At 30.7% G+C, this 21,251-nt stretch overlaps 3 protein-coding genes across 4 annotated transcripts in view; 1 reads left to right on the forward strand and 2 right to left on the reverse strand.

Moving 5' to 3' along the window:
• Positions 1-7,594, reverse strand: LOC144849753 (uncharacterized). Its single transcript, XM_078706789.1, has 13 exons — positions 7,550-7,594; positions 6,386-6,434; positions 5,950-6,285; positions 5,270-5,575; positions 4,690-4,914; positions 4,304-4,387; positions 3,487-3,747; positions 3,341-3,377; positions 3,094-3,187; positions 2,375-2,438; positions 1,081-1,100; positions 481-612; positions 1-129 (listed from the first exon to the last, which is right to left on the reverse strand). Exons 1-12 carry the CDS (start codon positions 7,580-7,582, stop codon positions 580-582), a joined length of 1,542 nt encoding a protein of 513 aa, XP_078562915.1. The 5' UTR covers positions 7,583-7,594; the 3' UTR covers positions 1-129; positions 481-579.
• A 6,072-nt stretch (positions 7,595-13,666) lies between these two features.
• LOC144849703 (uncharacterized) lies at positions 13,667-14,186 on the forward strand. The gene is made up of 2 exons (XM_078706713.1): positions 13,667-13,844; positions 13,989-14,186. Exons 1-2 carry the CDS (start codon positions 13,677-13,679, stop codon positions 14,151-14,153), a joined length of 333 nt encoding a protein of 110 aa, XP_078562839.1. The 5' UTR covers positions 13,667-13,676; the 3' UTR covers positions 14,154-14,186.
• A 617-nt stretch (positions 14,187-14,803) lies between these two features.
• LOC144849744 (uncharacterized) overlaps positions 14,804-21,251 on the reverse strand; it is a 143,774-nt gene continuing 137,326 nt past the window's right edge. For both annotated transcript variants that reach the window (XM_078706773.1, XM_078706774.1), the window contains 12 exons: positions 20,795-21,106; positions 19,831-20,154; positions 19,003-19,473; positions 18,536-18,850; positions 18,112-18,154; positions 17,790-17,939; positions 17,372-17,541; positions 17,153-17,227; positions 16,848-16,919; positions 16,608-16,696; positions 15,884-16,024; positions 14,804-15,717 (listed from right to left, as the gene is read on the reverse strand). In XM_078706773.1, coding sequence (XP_078562899.1) covers positions 15,394-15,717; positions 15,884-16,024; positions 16,608-16,696; positions 16,848-16,919; positions 17,153-17,227; positions 17,372-17,541; positions 17,790-17,939; positions 18,112-18,154; positions 18,536-18,850; positions 19,003-19,473; positions 19,831-20,154; positions 20,795-21,106 — 2,486 coding nt within the window. In that variant the 3' untranslated portion in view covers positions 14,804-15,393. The remainder of the gene's footprint in view (positions 15,718-15,883; positions 16,025-16,607; positions 16,697-16,847; positions 16,920-17,152; positions 17,228-17,371; positions 17,542-17,789; positions 17,940-18,111; positions 18,155-18,535; positions 18,851-19,002; positions 19,474-19,830; positions 20,155-20,794; positions 21,107-21,251) is intronic.

Raw genomic sequence — 21,251 nt, forward strand, 5'->3', positions numbered from 1 at the left:
CGTCACCTTGCTTATACCACTCGATATTGGATATTTCAACTGAATCATCAACATATGTTATGTTTAAGAGCATTTTAACATCTCTTCCCCCATATGTAATAGCATCTGTAATCTCCAATTTGAGAGCATCTATAAAAACAACAGAGAAACAATAATCCTTTAAACAAAAGTTCACCTCATTTTATGACGTATTGTTTTACAACGTTAATATACAAAGAAAAATGTGCAAGATAAATTCTATATATATTTCTATAAAACATAGGCTATAACGCTATTAGATTTCACATTTAGAATCACAGTAATGGTCTTGAAAAATTGTTCGTACGCAAGAAAAAAATTACTACAAAAAGTACTATTTATCGATTGTTAAATAGTGCATACTATTGCACCCTATGTGACCCACAATTGTTCAATCAAATGGCAGGAATTTGTTTAGGTGTTTGTTACATAATATACAATCTTTAATTTCATAAAACTCACCACGAACAGACAAATTGCTGACATCTGAATCCTGTTGTCTACTGCCCTGTATGTTACAGTTGTACTCCCCTGAATCTGATGTCTCAGGCTTTGTAAATTTTAGGTTGATTCTTCCTCTACCATTTGTAAACACTAAAACAAAAGTACAAATAAACATTTTGGCTTAAAGTTAAATAAAAATAATTTTATGTATTCTGTTTCTATGCAACAGATTACAAAAAACCAAGCATAAAAAAGCAACGGATAGTAAACTAATACAGTCGGAATGTTTATGAGTTTAATTAAACAAGGTTATTTAAAAAAAAGAAGATGAGAAAATTTATAGATGGAACACACTACAGGTTGGTTAGATCCGCAAATCCCCAGCCTCTATTTTTCAAATGTTTACAAAAAGCTGGACGTCCATAGCACAATTTTAAACTTTTCCGTTTAGTAAAACTACACACACCCATAATACGTAATTAATCAACCAAGAAGGTTTTTTGTAATTATAATTTACAGTCTAACTGTAACTTTTCTAACAAAATATAATTCAGCTTACATAATGCAATTTTCACTTTGAATATCAAATTGAAAGGAAATAGCATTAGTGTTACTTACTTGAGTATGCCACTTCAGATCTGGAGAAAAAATATAAACATAAAAGTATTATTCAGAAAAATAACTAAGAAAATAAATTTAGGAAGTGGTTGCAAAAATGTTGCTATGAGTACTGTATCTATGCTTTGCGATGAATCAGTGGTTATTATTGTAATCTTAATATCAGGAGGGAGTAAAGAGAAACAATTTATAAACAACACTATACGTTTTGACTACTACATATGAGTTGAATGGTGAGACTATTTCATGAGCGTGATGAGTGTTCTATTTAACAGTGAGGAAACCAGTTTTATAGCATTGGATTAACAATTAACAATTTCATTTTTAATAGTTGTATCATGGCATTTAAAATTAGATGATTTTTAAAGGCTAAAACTGTTAATAGAGGAAGAGCTCCAACTTGGATGCGGAGTAAAACAGTTTTAAAAAACAAAACCTTAACTGGCTTGTGTGTTAAAATGAATGTAAATAATGCTCACAGCAAAAAACGTAATGACACGTATTATAATGATGTATTTTGTGGAAGATACTGAGAGTAAAAATCAGTATTATTTTTGTGTGTATAAATACTGAACACTGAGTTTGAGATTGAATTTTATACTTGGAAATTATTTTGTGTGATAGTAAACCTATAGTTCTGCTTTTTTGATTTGGATCATGTATTTATACTTTACTTTGATTGGCTGTGTAGCGATGATCTTTGGTGATACAGAAAACAACATATGTAATTTATCAACATTTATTATAAAAGCAGTAATAGCATTGCATTAAGTGTAAGCAAAATATGTGTATCTTTATTGAAAAATGTTATACCTTTCATTCAAGCCTTTTGCTATAACAAAAACAAACAAAAAAATAACAAATACATAGTACATAATAATGATATTTGGCCTTAGAATTTATTTTGGATATAAATTGTATCAGAGCCACATACACACAGTGAATAGTAAAATAATAGAATCTACACTAAAAAAATACAATCAATCACAAAAAATGACATGACAAAACATGTATTTCTTTTATAATTATTATTATTCTATAATATATACATTTTAGTTCAGGTACAGGTATAACATTTTAAAAGCTTTTCTACTTTCTTTTCTTACTGTAGTCATGTTGTGTTTGATTAAATACATAGGAAAATTCAACTGGCTCAATAAAATACAGTTTTCCCTCATTAAATTGAAATTATTTTTAAAAATACAAAAATATAGTACACTCTAATAAGCCAAAACTAAACGCACAAGTTGGTTTTGATTGTTTGGATAAAAGAATATTAACATTTAAAGAATACCTTGTTTTCCTTGTTCTTCTTGGTGTTTTGCTAAAAGGCTGGCTTCACTGTCATCAGAACTTGTCTGAAAAAAAAAGGCAAAAGACCGTTTGTATAGATACCATTTTCAAATAATGTACATTTTCATAAATTATATGCTGCAGTTCATTCTTACTGCATAGTAACTGGATAAAAGTAAAGTAAAATTATGGAATTTAATAAGATTTAACAAGAATTGGGGACCACAGAAATTACACCCAAAAAAAACAACTGCATTTTGGCATTTTTACTTTAGACCAGACACTAAGCACATGAGCCACAGGAAGAGAATTTTGGTAAATGACACCCCTAGAAGGTTTTGGAAATGGTACTGTCGTACATAAAATTCATGATAAATGACCCTCCAATGTTCTGCCCAGCAAATCAGCGATTGTAATTTTTCACCAGTAAAAATATATTTACAGGTGACATAACATTTTTGACACGTTCTGTGGGAAATGCTGATTGTTTGATCATTGATCTTTCTTCAAACAGAGTCAACAGTGTTTTGTTTTGCGTTCAATGCATGTATGTATATCCTATATAGACGCACTTAACCAATTGGTAATTTAAAACATTTACTACAATTAAATGCAATAATGATATACGTGGTTAAGTAGATAGTTATACGAAGCTGTGCGGAACAGGACCTGCAAAATTGTGTTAAACTTTTAATTAAATCATAAATACTCATAGCCAACCTGTGGTAGTTGTGCATCAGTTCCTGCATTCTGGTTAGGAGAATTGGTTTGAAGAGGAACATCTGAACCATCAGGTTCTAATTCTTCTCCACTTCTGTAGTTAACACAATCAAATGTTTCTTTTAACTTTTGGTCATTGATATACCACCACAATTATATCATCAATCTTCAATTTCAATGTTATTACAAGTGTCATAACGATGTACTCAATTATAATAATCAAAATACAGTATGCAAATAAACTCACCTGTTTGCTTTCGGTTTGTCTTCATTGCAGTTTTTAACTAAAATGATTTGATTAAAAAATGAATAATTATTTAATTTACTGAATGTATCTACATAAAATGTCTTAGAATAATAAAATGATAATCTAAAAAACTTAAAATAACTTACATGATTTGTCAAAGTATTCACTACAACAAAATCCACAAAAGTAAGCACAGCAATAACATACAAACTGACAGACTGTTTTACAACTACTGAATTGCTTTTGATTTGAACCAAGCACCTTGTTGTCTTTCTTTATTTCAAAAGTCTTGAACCTTGCAATACTTGGACGGTATTTCCAACTCATCTCAACTGGTTCACCACCTTCAACTGTTACTGTATTAATATCTTGATTGCTCCACTCAATTTTCTTGCAACGCATACAATCTATAATAAACAATTAGCTATGGTAGCAAATATTTATCTAATACTGTATGTATGTAAAATTACAAAACAATAACATTTAGGTAAGAATGTTAAAAGAAACCCAATAACTATTCATATTAAAAAATGCACTTTAAAATTAGGCTAAAAACTGACAAAAAGGATTTTTGAAAATTGTGTACAGAACTTGAGTTTACAAAACCTGAACAACAACTTGTACCATTCATTATCAAATATCACTGTACCATTCGGTAGGATACACTGAGGTGTTTGTTGTTATACAAATTTTATACTACTACTTTTATTCAATTAATTCATCGTAAATCAGTGACAAATGATTTTAAAAATTAGAGCATGTTAATTATCACCATCAGATATCACTTTTTGATAAGATAGGGCTAATTCCAAATGATACATAATTGGCCAATCATAAATACAATCAGATGTGTTATAATAGTTAATTAAAAAAAATTATATATATTGATGAAAATGTGAAGAGCAACTAACATATTATGTGCATGCCATTCCAAAGAGTACAGTAATATAAAGATAGACTTACAAACAAGAAGCAGTATCCATACAATAACCAAACCAACAACAACCAACATCACAATCAAGATAACATATGAATCTGCTGGAATAGCTGTAAACAAATGTCTTTTCATTATCATCAATTATTTAAAAAATTTGTAAAAAAATTCCCTTTAAAAATGCCTAACTTTTTCAAAATTGCATTCACACTACATGAACACGTTACTTTTTGCAGATGTGAAACAGGTATAACAGTAACATTTCTGGTTGCCATTTTTACAATTATTATTCATACTTTAGTCTGCTAGTAGAAGTAGATCCCTAGTTTATATTGTCATTTTTTATGTTCTTAGTATTCTATTAATTACAAGCCCCACCAACAAGTATTTAAATTGTATATACAATTTAGTATACCTTCTGTACAGTTCTCTAGTGTCATTGTGTCATTAGCTTTTTCATTCTCTGCATAACATGTAAGATTTGATTGACATATCTCATCATTAATTTCTATAGTTGCTGCATTTTCTCCTTTCTTAACGACTTGTCCATCTTGTAATATCAATACTGATGATGGCTTGGGAAGGCCCTCTGCTGTACATGTTGCAATGCCATCTTCAGGTATAAATGTAACATCAATATCTAATATAAACAACAATTGTTTACAAAAATTAATAGTAAGCAAGTAAAACAAAAGAAATAAAACAGAAAAAAAAACTTGCCTACTCATTTCACTTAACAATAATCACAATAATTGTAAAATTGTGTTGATGTGCTGCTACTGTTATAGATAGATAGTTGTATTTTTATTAGGTTAGTAGGCCTATAAATTAGAAAAAATGATTTAGTGCAATAATTATCCATTAAAGCCAAGTTAAGCATAAATTTTGTCTACATTTTTCGTATATTTTTTTATATATTTCTTATTAATGTCTTTAATTGTGATATAGTGATTTGTAAATATTTCTATATGTTTAAATATTTGCTGTTTACATACAATATACAATCAAGTCTTTTCCTTCACTTGTTTTAGCATCATCTCCTTTAAACTGATCACTTTCTGCTTTACATGTATATCTCCCACCATCTTCTTCAGTAGCTGATTTAATCTTAAGAACTGACTCTGCACTGTTATTTGCAATCTCATACCTAGATGGGTTGTTGGTGGTGTTGACTGTCTGTCCATCTATATACCAAGTAATGTGAGGATTAGGATCACCATCAAGTTTACTACAGGTAAAGGTCATTGATTGACCTTCATAGATAGCACTTCGAGAGGCAGAAAGAAATGGTTGATCTAAGTCTGAAAAAAAAACCTCAAAAAGTTAGGTCTGAACCTTCACTGCTTCACAAGAAACCCTTCACAATCTACGGTTCTCTGTGACTTATGGCCAACTACTTTAAATTTTTAACTTGTGTTCAGATTACTGTGTATAAAATGTATTTAGATGTGTTTTGCTTTCGCTTGTTATTTGTATTTTTTCCCTTAAGAGGACACCATTGGAATTAAGGGCTTATGGGCAATTTACATCTCTGATTTTTTCAGCTTTTTGTTAATTTTTAAATTTTTAAAGTTAGTTGCTATTTTCTAATTTAATAACAATTTCCACTCAGATGATAAATTAAAGGTGCAAAATTATGTTTCTATTTAAAGGTTGATTTAACTTGTTAACTCACAATATACAGTTAGAATAGATGGATTTGATCTTTCAATATCTCCATCTGTTGTTTGTATCTCGCACTGAAATGTTCGTTTAGAATCATTTCTCATTGGTTGTGACATCACCAAGTCAGCCTTCCCAGGTGTAACGTTTAATTTAAAACGTCCATTTTCTTTCTTTCTATTATTAACAAAACCAGGATTAACGTTTACTCCATCTTGATCTAGTTCATCCCATTGTATTTCATCCGGAACATCAGCAGTAAATTGTGAATAATCACAAGTCATCACCACTTCAGCATCACCCTCCTTGGCTTCTTTGTCAGATGTTGTCACTGATTGACCATGTACTCCTTAAAATTAAAGAAAGACTGAAATGATAATAAGCTGATAATTTCTTCTTTTTTTCAGCAGTAACTGTGACATGTTTTTAAAAACATTAAAGGAACTTACCCATTTTGGCAATACCCAGCAGTAGTACTAGTATAAAGTATACACACAACTGAAAAGAACACAACTGTAATAAAACTTTTGTGTAAAATGCTTACTTCATGTGAAATAAAAACAATTTGACCTCCCAGTTTAGGAAAAATGAAGGCTTGGACAGTAAAACTTCGCTGTTTATACTACTACTACTACTAGGGCCTACTACTGATGTGGATATGTTCATTGTTGTTGACAGATAAACAAGAAATATTTCTTACAAAAAACGCTGCTCGCTTTTAAAGATATATTGTCCCTCTGAAATATATTTTTTATTTCAAATTTGTTTTTGAATGTGTCATTTTATTGTCACATAATAGTTAGTTTACCTGAAAAAATGTAATTTAAAGCAAAAAATACTTAAATTGTCTGTCGGACAATGGTTTTTTAGTTATAATTAAACGTTTCTTTTCTCTTTTTATATGTGAATAAATATTATTTTTTTGTTACAGAAGTGAATAACTTTGATATGAAATACAGACTCAATTTCTGTCACTTTAGTACAAACATGGAACTATAATTATAGTTCCATGGTACAAACAAAAACTTTACAGTATTATATAATATCATGGGACTCATAAATACCAGAAATGCTTTGGGATTTGTCATTCAACTGTTAGACTCTTTTCCCAGACGTTTTTTGGGTCTAGCAGCTGGGACCTATAAATTATAGTGGAGTTTCCATTTTCACAAAAATGTCAGTCTCTCAGTACTAAAACTGCTGCTTTCTTTATATCGGATTACGTCATCTCTTGTGACGTAGCGGGCTAGAGCAGCAGCTGTGTGAAAACCATCATTGTACAGTTGGTGAATGTTTTAAATTGAGTTTTCAAGGTGTGAAACTACAGTAGGCCTAATACAAGACAGCAGGTGCCAAAGTGCACTGGCACATTCTTAAAAACTTATCCTAATCCTAGCTAGCCAAACCGGCCTACCACACCCAGTCTCGCTGGGAATGGGACTTTGAACCTTCACTTTCAGTCTCACCATATCATCGGCACAATATCAATCACCGGTGAATGATTTAAAAATAAAATTATTGGGCCGACTTAACCAGACCTAGCTTTGAGGTATAGTTACAAACAAATGGATTTTCTATAGCTCCCGTTTAAAATAAAAGATCAATCTGCTTACGTTATGTAGGTTACGCATACCAAACACTCCCATCTTTTTTGTTTTGTAGTGGTGTACGTGTGGGTTGGGTCACTTGGGTGGTGGAGGAGGTGGAGAGAGCGAAGTTCGATTCGATCTTTGGAGGCTGCCCGCCCTCTAGTTGCGTAGGATAGTTAGTAAGTGTTTGAATAAAGTATATTAAATACAATTATTAATATTAGGCTACTATTGCTCTATTGTTTTTTTAAGGACATGATTTTTTTGAATAATAATACTAATAGGTCTATAACTGTCTTTATTGTCTCATGGTATAATTGAATCAAATTAAACAATATAATTAGTAATAACAATTTAATTCAACAACGTAATTACTATCTTTACGACTGTTACTAGTACTAGTAGGATGTCTTTCCACGAAAGTGAAATAAACAATTACACAGTTTATAAGACTGTCATGTAAATCTTATCGTGTAATTATAATTTTAACAAGCGTGTTGCGGGTGGTATATTATAGGCCTAACTGTAGAGATGGCGGTAAGTTAATCATTTATTTAAGTTAATCATTTATTATTATGATCGGTGGGACGTAGGCCTACTGATGTGAATTAACAATGATCATAATGAAATAAATATCGATAATGACAAAGGCATCTACAAATGTGTCATTTGATTTTGATGACAATCTTGATTTTTAATGCTGATTGGTCTATGATGTATCATATGGTGAACAATGATACCAGCAAGATGAACATTCTATTATGTGTTACGAATGATCTTGCATTATTTTGAAGTACTGGTCTCTTATTGCAACTGCTATATGAAGTCGATGTACAATTACATTTGTATGAGGATGTTAGGTGCCTCCGTGCAAAACCAAAATTCATTTTGATTAATTGGCATTATAAGATGAGATTTAAGAAGGCCGTGCCGGGGGAGTAGCAATTATGTCATTTATGTAAACTCTAAAATAGTATAGTGAAGTTGAATATTATTACTTTTTTTCCAGATATGGTTGGCACTGCTGCTCCTAATTGTTACAAATTATTTAATTGGTAATGCAACATTTATAATAAATAACTGTATTATTGTTTATAATTAAATCATATAAGGTTAGATATTTACTATGTTTCTAAGTAGTCAGTCATTATTCGACGAATAATGGAAGTAGGCTTACGGATACGTCCTTTTGATGTTTTTCAACAATCTTTCCAACTTGCGTGTTTATGTAAGAGCATTTGAAAATGAAAATGACTTTGAAAATGAAAATGATTTTGAATAATGCAGTTCAAATTTCAGTTGTGTTGCTAAACTAACAATGAAAATAGTATATTTAAATAGTTCTAATTAGTCATTTTACTGCCTATGAGAGTAACGTTTTGTATTCTCATTTGTTAGAATCACGTGGTCAATTGGTGACAACATCTGACCAGGAATCCAAGGAAGGTGATGCTCAAGTGGTGATAACTTGTGATTATTTAAAAGTTACTTCTACATTTGCTGGAATACAATGGGATGAACTAACTGAAGATGGATCTACCATAAACCTTGTAAATGATAATAAGCCAGAAAATGACCGTTTTAAATTAATCACATCACCCGGGAAAGGTGACTTGGTGATCTTAGAGCCAATGAGATATGACTCTCAACGAAGGTTTCAGTGTGAGGTAACGACAACAGATGGAGATATTGAAAGATCAAACACATCTATACTAACTGTATATTGTGAGTAACAACATCCCTATGTAAAATAATTCCCTAAAATACGCTTAAATAGAAATAAATGGCATCCATTTACACATTAACTATCACATCTATGAAAATTCCATTTACACTTGATATGTAATAACTATTTTAACAACAATTAAAAAGCTAATTTACATAATTCTTTTTACTTTTTGTAACGTAACTGTTTAAGTAGACAATTTTTTTTATTATCAGATTTGGATCAACCACTTCTTCGTGCAACAGAAATCACTGTCTTTAAAAGTCAATCAGTAACCTTTACATGTAGAAAACCTGATGGTTATCCTATTCCTTACATTACATGGTATAAGGATGGACAGACAGTTAATACTTCTAGATCTGATATCACAGATAACAGTACAGAGTCAGTTTTTAAGATTACATCAGCTACTAAAGAAGATGATGGGGATTACACATGTAAAGCAGAAAGTGATCAGTTTAAAGGAGATGATGCTAAAACAAGTGAAGGAAAACAGTTGAGCATATATTGTATGTAAACGTAACAATCAACCGCTAATTTAACATTAACCACTAACGTAACAAAGCTTAATCGACGTAACAAAATGTAAAACAAAAAACTTAACAGTAGAACAAGTTATGGTAGAAAAAATGTAAACATGTTTTAAAAGTTTTTCAGTTAATAATTATTTTTTTTAGAAAAAATGACAGAAAGTTCAAAATATGTTCAACTGCTGTTGCGTAATTGATTATTAATGCTAGGCCTACATTATGCGTTATACCTACATTGATTCAACATTGTTAGGCCTAAAGAGTATTAAACCAGTTAGCGAGTGTTTTAGTACAAGCAGTGTTTTAATAGTAGTTTAATAGTTACGTTTTTAGCTCCTGTTTTGTTTAGATATCATTGTAACATTTAAAACTGAAGATGGACTTGCAACATTTACAGTAGAGGGATACCCAAAAACATCATCAGTAGGCCTATTGATATTGCAAAATGGAGAAGTGACGAAGAAAGAAAACTATTCAGAAACTATAGAAATCAATGATGAGATATGTCAATCAAATTGTACATGTTATGTAGAGAACGAAATACTTAATGAAACAACATCACTAGAGAACTGCAATGCAGGTAAAGTTGACTAAAAAGAAAAATATTTCAAATTATCTGCATTCAATGTTCTTTATTGGTTTTTTTGTATACATTTTGGATTAGGTTATTACAGTTTCATTTTTTTGATTCAGTTTTATTCATTTTAAGTTATTAATTTTATTTTTGTATGCCTGCTGTATTATACACATTTTTGCATTTATTTTCATTCATTAAACTTATCATTTGAACGCACCTTTATCAACAAAGCGTGCCTCTGTTACTAAAGTGAGATTTCCAACATATTATAACCATAATTAATTAACGTTGTATGTTCTGTTCAACATTCACATTGCATTTTTAGGTTATGCTTTGTATACAATAGGCACGCTGATAACTGTGGTGATAACTGTAGCCCTAACTTCAATTATTTGCTCCGTCCCGACGTTTCTAATAACCCGTTATATTTTTGTAAGTACTTTTAAATCAATATAAAATATTGACTTTCACTAAAACTTATTAATATGTTAATACAATATAAAACGAAAGTGGTTAACTAAAAAAGAAAAGTAGGACTAAAATGGAATTTTAATAGATATTATATCTACTGTTATCAGTATTGTTTCTTTAAGGTAAGACGAATAAAAGAAATCCATTTTGATTATCAAAATCCTCAATATCAAACATTACAATTTCCTTCAAATGTTGGATATTACAAAGAGATAAACAATGATCATAACGTGGACGCCGGTGATACCAGGACGACAAATAAAGCAAGGCCTAGAACAAGAATACAGGTAAATATTGTTTAATACTAAAACTCAACTAAATTTCAACTTTATGGTCGGACTTGACACTCAAAATCAGTTATTTTCCCATTACGACAAATGCGAACTGATTCAAAATGATACAGAATGGAGTTTAAAGATGTATTGTCCCTTTGACTACTTCCAACAAAATATAAAAAAAAGATTTCGAAAAAAGGTGGGTCATTTTGAAGTATCATAATAGTTATTAACTTTCACCAAAATTAATCGAAAAAAAAATCATTTAACTGAAATACAGACGTTTTTTTGTTCAAAAAATAACTTTGACTTCCAGTCAAAGTTTTCGATCAAAACATATCTCATAATGCAACGTGCTTGTTTGGCTACTCTGTAAACAAAATCATAAAATTTCCTCGCGATCTGTGTGAGAACATCATCTCAACCGTGACGAGTTGTAAACAATCCAAATTAGAATCATGCATATGTATACTCGTGGTTTGAAATCTTTGTTTACTTTCGCTAGCGACGATTTTCCAGACGAAATGTAATCAAATTAATTTACCTGTTAATTACCTAAACGTGTTGTTTTTGGCTCGAATTTTCGACTTAAAGTGAATAACTTTAATATGGCCAATTTAAATTTAGAATATTTTGACCTTCATTTTTTGTGTTTCAATAGACAATACATCTTTAACATAATTATTATTCATTGACAAGTTACCAGTAGGTTGTCAAAATTCAACACAAAATATACAAAACATAATTAATTATGTACTGCATGTTTTACAGAGAGAAGTAACACGAATGGAACTTCCAATTCCCCAGAACCAATGTCTGCAAATTTCGACAAGCTCTGATGTAAATATAGATGACGAGGGATATGCCAAGCCTATGTCTGAAGCAGAATGTATCGCAAAAGTTGAGGTAATTTAAAATATACATTTTACATTGCGACACCAGTTCACCATCGGAAGTCGAGAAGTAATAGAAATAGAATTCCAACATTTTAAGTACAAAGGACTAGTGATGACAGACAAAAACATAGCAACGAAGCGCGAGGACCACCAAACGTGTTGGAAGTATTTGACAATTAAAGTACTTCTTAATTTAAATTGCAATTGCTACTTTATACCATAAAAATCAGACATAGAAAAAGTATGGCGAAGTTGATTCGATCGACTGTAATATTAACGATAACATAATAATTTATATAGCGCACATATCCACTACAAGTGCTCCTAGCAACCACATACTGTAGCTGATTTAGAATCCGATTTCTTTTATTCATTAATTTCATATGCCTCAGAAAAGAGGTGTAATTTTAATGGATTTTTTGTTCTTTTTTACTGTGGTTTAGCGAAAAGAAAATCTGGGGTATTCATTCCACTGTCAGCTATTTGCCACTGGCGTACGAAAAAGTACATTTTCTAAAAAGCCACGGACTTTCACTCAACAGAAAAATTAACAAATTATTTTCTCACACTCAATGATGATAATAAATATATTTGTATTGCTCTTTTAGGAAAGAGGAGAAAATAAAATGGAACGCCGAAGTCTAGAGTACGAAGGTCCGATTTCTGCAAGTTATTTGGAAGTTTATGAAGAACCTAATGATGTTGTAATTAGTAGTCTGCAAATTTCGACTAGCTATGATGACGAAGGATATGTCAAGCCAACTTCTAATAAAGTAACAATTGTTTATAAGTTTTGTTTGTAGAAAACATTTCTATATAGTTTAACGACTGTGTCTTACCAAGCTGAAGATAATTCATAGTTTAATACTCAAATCCTACCTTTTAGTTATATTCTTATTTCCAGCAGAGCGTACCGGTACCTCAAGATTTTTAAACAGATATATAAGTGATACATTCGACATAAAACTGTTATCACAAAAACTTCCCAAATAAATAATCTATTGTATGTTTTACAGAGAGAAGTAATGCAATTGGAGTATCAAAATCTTCAGAACCAAGTGTCAGCAACCTCTGATGTCGACATAGATAACGAGGGATATGTCAAGCCTACGTCACCTAATAAAGTAACAATTGGTTACCAGTCGGTAGTAAAACAAACATTTCTGTAGTTAGAAAACTGTGACATAACAAGTTAAAGATAATAGTTTTATACTTAAGTTCTGATTTATTAACTATGTCTGACTTTAAAAATGATCAGTCATGTTTAAATTTAGTTTAGCTATAATCTATTTCCAGAAGAGCATACCGAAAATGTATCAATAAGTGACAAGATTTAACATCAAAATTGTATCATGAAAACTCACAAACTAAATTATATATTGGCTGTTTTACAGAGAGAAGTAACAGAAATGGAACTTCAAAATCCTAAGAATCAATGTTTGCAAATTTCGACAAGCTCAGATGTAAACATAGATGACGAGGGATATGTCAAGCCTATGTCGAAAAGAGAATACTTAGATGACGAGGGATATGTCAAGCCTATGTCGAAAACAGAATGCCTAGATGACGAGGGATATGTCAAACCTATGTCGAAAAGAGAATACTTAGATGACGAGGGATATGTCAAGCCTATGTCGAAAACAGAATGCCTAGATGACGAGGGATATGTCAAGCCTATGTCGAAAGGAGAATTCTTAGATGACGAGGGATATGTCAAGCCTATGTCGAAAACAGAATGCCTAGATGACGAGGGATATGTCAAGCCTATGTCGAAAACAGAAAGCCTAGATGACGAGGGATATGTCAAGCCTATGTCGAAAACAGAATGCATTGACAAAGTAGAGGTAAAACCTTTTGAAATTTACACATTGTGACACCATTTATGGACAAAGACAAACAATAATTGATTTTTAATCTAACTTAAATAATCTAAAAATATTCGCTCACACTCAATGAGGTTAATACCAATATTTGTATTGCTCCTTTAGGAAAGAGGAGAAATTAAAATGGAAAGCCGAAATCCAGAATACGAAGGTGTGATTTCTGCAAGTTATTTGGAAGTTTATGAAGAACCTAATGATGCTGTAATTAATACTACGTCACAAAAAGGAAAGGTTGAAGAACCTTATTACTGTAAACAGTTTTATGACTAACTATATTCATGATCACCAAGATTAAAGTAAATTAAGTAGTTGATAAACAAGAAATTCACTTTTTAAGAAAACACGCGAAAAATTAAAAAAGCATACTAGAGAATTTAGAAATGAAATACTTTCCCATGGTATTTTTACATTTTAACATGTGTCTGTTTACTCAAAGTAAGCGGTTTTGATTGCTCATTTAAAAAATAATAATTATTTAAAAACAACTATTTAATAGTTTTGCGGTAGAAACAGCCTACTCTGTACATTACATTATTTCACGGGATGTTAGGGGCAGTTGAAATTGCGCGCCAATTGGAGAGGACGTTTAGATTAGATCAGCCATTAGCGCCTACATGGTAATAGGCTTACTTAAGTAATATCGGTACTAATAGAACGTTATTGTAAACGATAGCACACGATTGTAGTATTATATATCAATCAATCAATCAATCAATCAATCAATGCAAACGTTCACAAAAATATGTACAGTTAATAGATTAAATGGATGGACTGAGTATTACGACCCCCACACATCAGTAAGGACAACTTTACGGTTGTGTAGGTCAACAGCAGTAGGCCTACACAACAATTTAATTTGGCGATTGTAGTATTTTCAACAACAAAAAAAATCACCGATAAACACATTTTCTAACACTTAATTAATGTTTTAAAAAGGAAAATACTTTATTATTGCAGACGTTTACACCGAAAATGTGTGTTAAATTTTATCGTACGATACTCTATTGACAAGATACACAATCATGCAATAATCACGTTGTGATCTCGTTATTGTAATATTAATAACTTACTTATTTATATTTTAGTACTGTATTCACAATTACAAATGCTAGATGATTACAATAGTGATACAAATTAGCTTTAACGTGTTATTAATCAAGTTAAACAGGCCTAATTTAATTTTCATTTTACCGCTGTTGCTGGCATTACCATTCAAATTACATACTTTATATTCTGTAATTTAACTATTGTTAAAAATGTCAATCTTACTATTTTAAAGTAGGTAGCAACGTTTGGTTATGCCATGCCATTAAGCTAGGTGGAAATACATAAAAGATAATAACGACTTATACTAATAAAACAAATTACCATTTTTCATACTACAACCTATTATATTGTTATAAAGCATTAATACAGATTTCCTACCTACAAAACAAACAATTATTATATGTATAAATAAGACAACAATGTTAAATCTAAAAACAAGACAATAAAATAGTGTAGATGCTATTTACTGTATAATGTTTTCTCTTTTTTTGTACATAATTTCTTGGTTAGAAATCAACTGCATTCCGATATTATACCCCTCTGTTTCCGAATCATAACTGTAAACACACACTATTCCCTTTGCTTCTTCTTTCCCTTCTTTTACACTGTAGTAAGCTAGGTCAGATTCTTCTGCATTTACTGCACCTAGTGTGTTAAACTGAGACCATGTTTTACAACCATCTTCACTTAAGTAAAATGTAAGATCCTTATTTGTCTCATTTCCATGACTTGCCATTGCTATTTGGTTGAACTCATCTGTCTTGGTTGGTAAACATACAATACCACCCTAGGTAATAATAACATTTTAATTAAATTATTACAACATGTTCTATTAAACAAGAAAAAGCATTTTTAGTTATGTAGATCTTTGTCATTTGATTTAGTACCACGACAGGTGAAACACAAGATGAAGATAGACAATACATTAGATAGACTTCTTGCATGTAGATTACCTGACATTTTGGATTTGTCTCTAACAATTCATTGTCAATTTCAAATGTTTCACATCCATCATTGATGTATGCAGTCAAACGTTGCTTACTATTGTCCAATGAACAGCTGATGTAAACTTTGTCATTTGCATATTCAACAACCTAATAAACACATGAGATATTATGCCAACATGGCACTTAAAGCAGTAAACTAAAGTTTGTGTTTGACAAAAATAATCCAATCTCAAACTAAACCATAGAGATACTATTAAACTAATAGAGTGTCAACTGAGCAACAGTGTAGTTATGCAAACATGGCAGTAAAGATATTTATAATCAGGTATATTTATTTACTTATTAAAGACATTCTGGTACATACAGTAGGTAGCAAAAGGCTAAAGAATTCTGCAAACAATGTATAGTCAAGTTAAAATATGTAAAAATATTATTACATTTTTATACATTGCAAACTTTATCATGTAAAAATCAATTGCAATTCAATTTTACTGTGAAGATTATTTTTAATAAATATACCTTTATGAATGAATTAATGAAAAAAAAGAATATTATCTTATAAAATAAGAATAACTGGCTTATCTGAGTCGCCATGCAATTAATGCAGCCATATCAAAATGGTCTCTTTCCATTGTGGAATGATTTTTGAATGCGTTACAGTTGACAGTCTAGTTCTTATAATTCTTTGAATGAAACCCAGTCTTTTCAAGCAAAGCTTCTTTAATCTTACTTGTATGTGTTCTCCTAAGGTAGCATCTTGTGGTTTAACAGTATTTAGAAGTTCCCAACTGTCAAGGTTATCAGTACTCCAAAGATTTTCTACACAAACAAAAGATTTGCTGAATTATTTGCAGAATTCATACTTTTCTCACAATTTTCTAAAAATAAAATTTGTCAGATAAAATCTTTAAGGTGTTTGGAAAGGAGGAAAATCAATGTTTCTTTAAATATAGACCTATGAGATGCATACCAGTGTTCTCTCCAGCATACACAATACTCCAGGTGTCACCATCATCAGTACTGGTCATTACAAATAGTTTTCCTGCAAAAACAACACAAACACAATTCTCCAAATTCCACAAAAAAAAACAATGTCACTGTTATATTTATTTTTAATGATACACAATACAATTAGTGATTTACAATTATGTTATGTTAAATTACAGTATGTTGAACTTACAAAAGATAAATCATTTTTTGATTATTGATTAAATATTAATATTTAAGCACATCCGTAATTTTACAAAAGTCTATTAATTGTGTTACTTTTCTTACTCTCGTTATTGTCCAGATTTTCAACTCCTGCAATAACTAATTTCCCTGAATCTAAACATACACCATGACCTAGGCCTGAAAAATAAAAAGTTGTTTGCAAAAGATTTCACATAAAAACCGAGAAAATACACATCAAACCATATATAAAACAAAATAAATCATGGATCCAAACCCTGAAAATTGCATTAATCTCAGCTTTAATATTTGAAAATAACTTACTTAGAATATCGCCTGGAGAGTTTTCTACATTACATGCTTCAATCCAATTCTCTCCATTATCATCAGATTTCAACCTTATCATCTTCCTCTCTTTTGTGTTGTTTTCTTTTTCAACACACATTAGAATCACCTTTCCATTATTTGTTACAATTGGTACTATATTATGATAGCTGTACAGTAAATATTAAACAATGCAGCAGTGCAAAAATAGTCATGGTCATTTTATAATTAATAAGTGAATTTTTGAAATAATACTGAGATTGGTAATTTTTTCCCTTTTTTTAAGCAAATACATTTCATTAAAGCATTGTACTCAAGAGTTAGAATCAATTTTAAATGTGAATTTTTAAAATAAACTTTAATAATCTTTTTAGGCAATACAAAATTAAATTACTACTGTATTTTCATTTCCTAATACCTTGTATCTTTTTCATGTAAAATAACTCTTGATTCTTCCCATTCAATCCAACTCTTCTTGTTCATCTTTCCTCTTCTCATTATTACATCTGAGTTGTTTTTCATACAAAAGACAAGTAAATGGGAATTCAGAAAGACTACCGCAGGGTGTCTATAAACCAAGAAAAAAAGAAAGATTGAAAATGGGAAATAAAAAAAGTCTTGTAAAGTATAACGAGAAAAACAGCAACAATTTACAATTATGGAGATCAACAAACCAATCATGCAGTTTTAAATGCTTTGGTTTTTAGAATCATGCTGGTAATAAATATTAAGGCAATTACCTGTATGTGTTACCTAGTTCATCAGGTCCAGTAAACACATCAACTACAAAAACAAAACATATTATTGTATAAGGAACTTGACTTACTTACTTACTTTAAAGTAACAAGACAAACCATTAAATTTCAAACTGATTTGTGCTTTTAATTGGGTATATTTGAAATCAACATTATAAACATTTTGAAAAATATCTATCTTTTTAATTTTATGTATTGAACTGATTTTTGTTAATAAATGGCCGAATGGCACAAGAGAAAAACATTTATTAACAAGTACAATAAACACATTTAGATCACATGGTTTACATACTGTTTAATTGATTATAATGGCCAGTCTATAGGTATAAAATAGCCTATAATGCCCCTCAATACAGTCAAAATAAATATCTGTTTTTATGGAAAATTAAATATTTCAAAATCTACTTACATTGTACAGACAAGTTTGCTAATTTGGTCATTGGTGTACAGCGTTCAATCTCAAGTTCACACATGTACTCTCCAGCATCAGTTACCGACACTTGCTCAAACTCTAAGCTTGTTTCATTATCCTTAAAAGTTGCTTTATATCTTTCTGGTACATTTGCTATCTTTTGATTGAATATATCAGAAGTAAATATCATCTTGTCTTCACCAAAAGTCTTCTTATACCAATTGACAGCTTTTACTGGATTCTTAATTTGATACCTGCAAGTTAAAACAGCTTTATCTTCGAGCGTCACAAGACAGTCATTTAGTGTCATATCTGAAAGTAGGAATATACAATTAGTTTTCACTATTATTGTTAATCTCTCGTAGAAAACACCACATTTGCCATTTCTTTTCCTTAAACATATTACTTAAGGTTGTATTAGTAGTGTAATATTTTATTCCAGCAAAGAAATGTACAAGATATACCTTGAACTGTTAAAGTTCCAGAACAACTGTATGTTTTCTGTCTTCCTGCAATTTTCACTTGACATATGTACTTTCCTGCATCATCAAATTCAACATTGCTGATGTAGATATATACATTGCTCTGACCCACAAATCCCATTTCATAGCGTGATGTTAGATCAGGTGACTGTGATGATGTTGGATCAGGTGACTGTATGGATGTTGGATCAGGTGACTGTATGGATGTTGGATCAGGTGACTGTACTGATGTTGGATCAGGTGACTGTATGGATGTTGGATCAGGTGACTGTGCGGATGTTGGATTAGGTGACTGCCATGATATCAGCTCTTTTGCTTCACCTTCAACCTGCTTAAACCATGTGATATTAGATATTTCAGCAGACTTATCAAAATATGTAAGTTTCAAGGACAACTTATCACATTCCACACCTTTATTGGTTATGACATCAGGAATATCCATTTTTATAGGACCTACAAATACAAACAACATTTAATTAAAAACAAACATTTTGTCACCATACAGTATCTGCAACTTGTAAGAGTGGCTTACTTTTTTGGGAGTAGGCCCCTAATATGTCTATATATAAAAAAGAATCAACTCATGTAATGATACCATAATGCGAACACACTTAATGACCAAATATTTGAATTCATACCAAAAAAACTACCTAAGAAATTCTTTTGTTTTTTAAAGCATGCTGTGTGTGTGTGGGAAAATGTTGTTTACATTTTCAAATTTACAGTATGTTTGATTTGGATTTACAATCAAATTTCAAGAATTTGCAACCTCAAGTATTCCATATTTTAATTTGGCAGCATATGCATTACCTTTAACTGTTAGCCTTCCACAACATCTGTACATTTTCTGTCTTTCTTTAACTTCTACTTCACATATGTACTCTCCTTCATCTCCAGGTTCAACATTGTTGATATTAAAACAAACGCTGTTCTTTGAATTTGAATCCAAATATTCACATTCATAGCGTGAATCAGGTGATGTCAGCAGCATAATTGCTTCACCTTCACCAAGCTTATACCATGTGATTTTTGATATGTTAGCAGAATCATCAACATATATTATGTTTAACAACAATGCAGCACTTTGGAAACCCTCATAGATATTAACATCAGGAATCTCTAAATTGATAGCATCTATAAAAACAAATTGTCAGCATAAAATTCCATTAAACAAAATGTTTTCATCACCATAATACAGTATTTGACATTAGAATTTGTTAAATAAATGACAGATCACAAATATGCATATATTACACAGAACAAACAAACATTCCATATATTATCATAAAGAATAAAATATTATACAACAATGTGTGTAATCTGTGGTTTTAAATGTTTTTTTTATTAATGAATTAAAAAAAAACAGTTTATATTCTAAAAGTGTTTCTTCAGGAAATATTTGGCAAACTGAAATTGGCAAACTTAAACAAGCGCAAGCTAAACGTTGCTTAAATTCCCCATCAATTTTACTCAAGACAGTTAAGATGACACATTGTAGCAGTGTGTAAACAGACCTTACTTTACTATCACTGATACTCACTATTATCAACATTACTGTTAGTTAAATGAGAAACAATTAATACTTTACTAGTATTTCAATGTATTTCATAGTGCTTTATTTTCTTTTATCTCCATTGAATAATTTTCAAATTTCTCACTGCTGGGTGTGATTGTAAAATATAATAAATACATTTAGTTTCTCATCAAATATAGAAGAGTACACACTTATAAACGAATATTATGTAGAGAAAATTAAATAAAATATAATTAATACCTTTCTTAACTATTAGCTGTGTAGTATCTTCCAGCTTCTTTTCTCCATCAACTGGCTTCACTTCACATTGATACTTGCCACTATCACCAGGTACAACATTCTTTATCTTCAAAGACAGAATGTTATTTTGGTAACTTGTTACTTCAAATCTAGAATCTTTAGAACAATCCTCAATCTCTGTTGTGCCATCTTCCTTAATCTTCTTCCACTTGTAACCTGTTAATGGCATACCTGCTGGTCCATGTCTACACTTCATTTCAAAATTACTGATACCTTCTTCTGTTGAGTACTCATGATTTTTCCTCTCAATCCCTTTAAAAAAATATACAATCTGATGAAATTTGCTCTTAAGCTTTGTCTACACTATCAAACTTTACAAAACAATGTGATGTGCCCATATATGGACATGATGGTGTTATATCACTACTGTATTTGAGCATATCACTACCATATTTTG

The sequence above is a fragment of the Antedon bifida genome, chromosome 8 (genome assembly GCF_963402885.1).
Source record: "Antedon bifida chromosome 8, ecAntBifi1.1, whole genome shotgun sequence".
NCBI lineage: Eukaryota > Metazoa > Echinodermata > Crinoidea > Comatulida > Antedonidae > Antedon > Antedon bifida.

What these genes read in the sequence shown, in the direction of transcription:
- LOC144849753 (XM_078706789.1), bottom strand. Translation starts at nt 7,582, where the DNA reads ATGGGAGTGTTTGGTATGCGTAACCTACATAAC. An exon ending in TGAATACTTTGACAAATCAT is followed by an intron (nt 3,378 to 3,486) that starts GTAAGTTATTTT and finishes AAATCATTTTAG; the next exon opens with TTAAAAACTGCAATGAAGAC. An exon ending in AGAAGAACAAGGAAAACAAG is followed by an intron (nt 1,101 to 2,374) that starts GTATTCTTTAAA and finishes TTTTTTCTCCAG; the next exon opens with ATCTGAAGTGGCATACTCAA.
- LOC144849703 (XM_078706713.1), top strand. Translation starts at nt 13,677, where the DNA reads ATGTCGAAAGGAGAATTCTTAGATGACGAGGGATATGTCAAGCCTATG. An exon ending in AATGCATTGACAAAGTAGAG is followed by an intron (nt 13,845 to 13,988) that starts GTAAAACCTTTT and finishes TTGCTCCTTTAG; the next exon opens with GAAAGAGGAGAAATTAAAAT.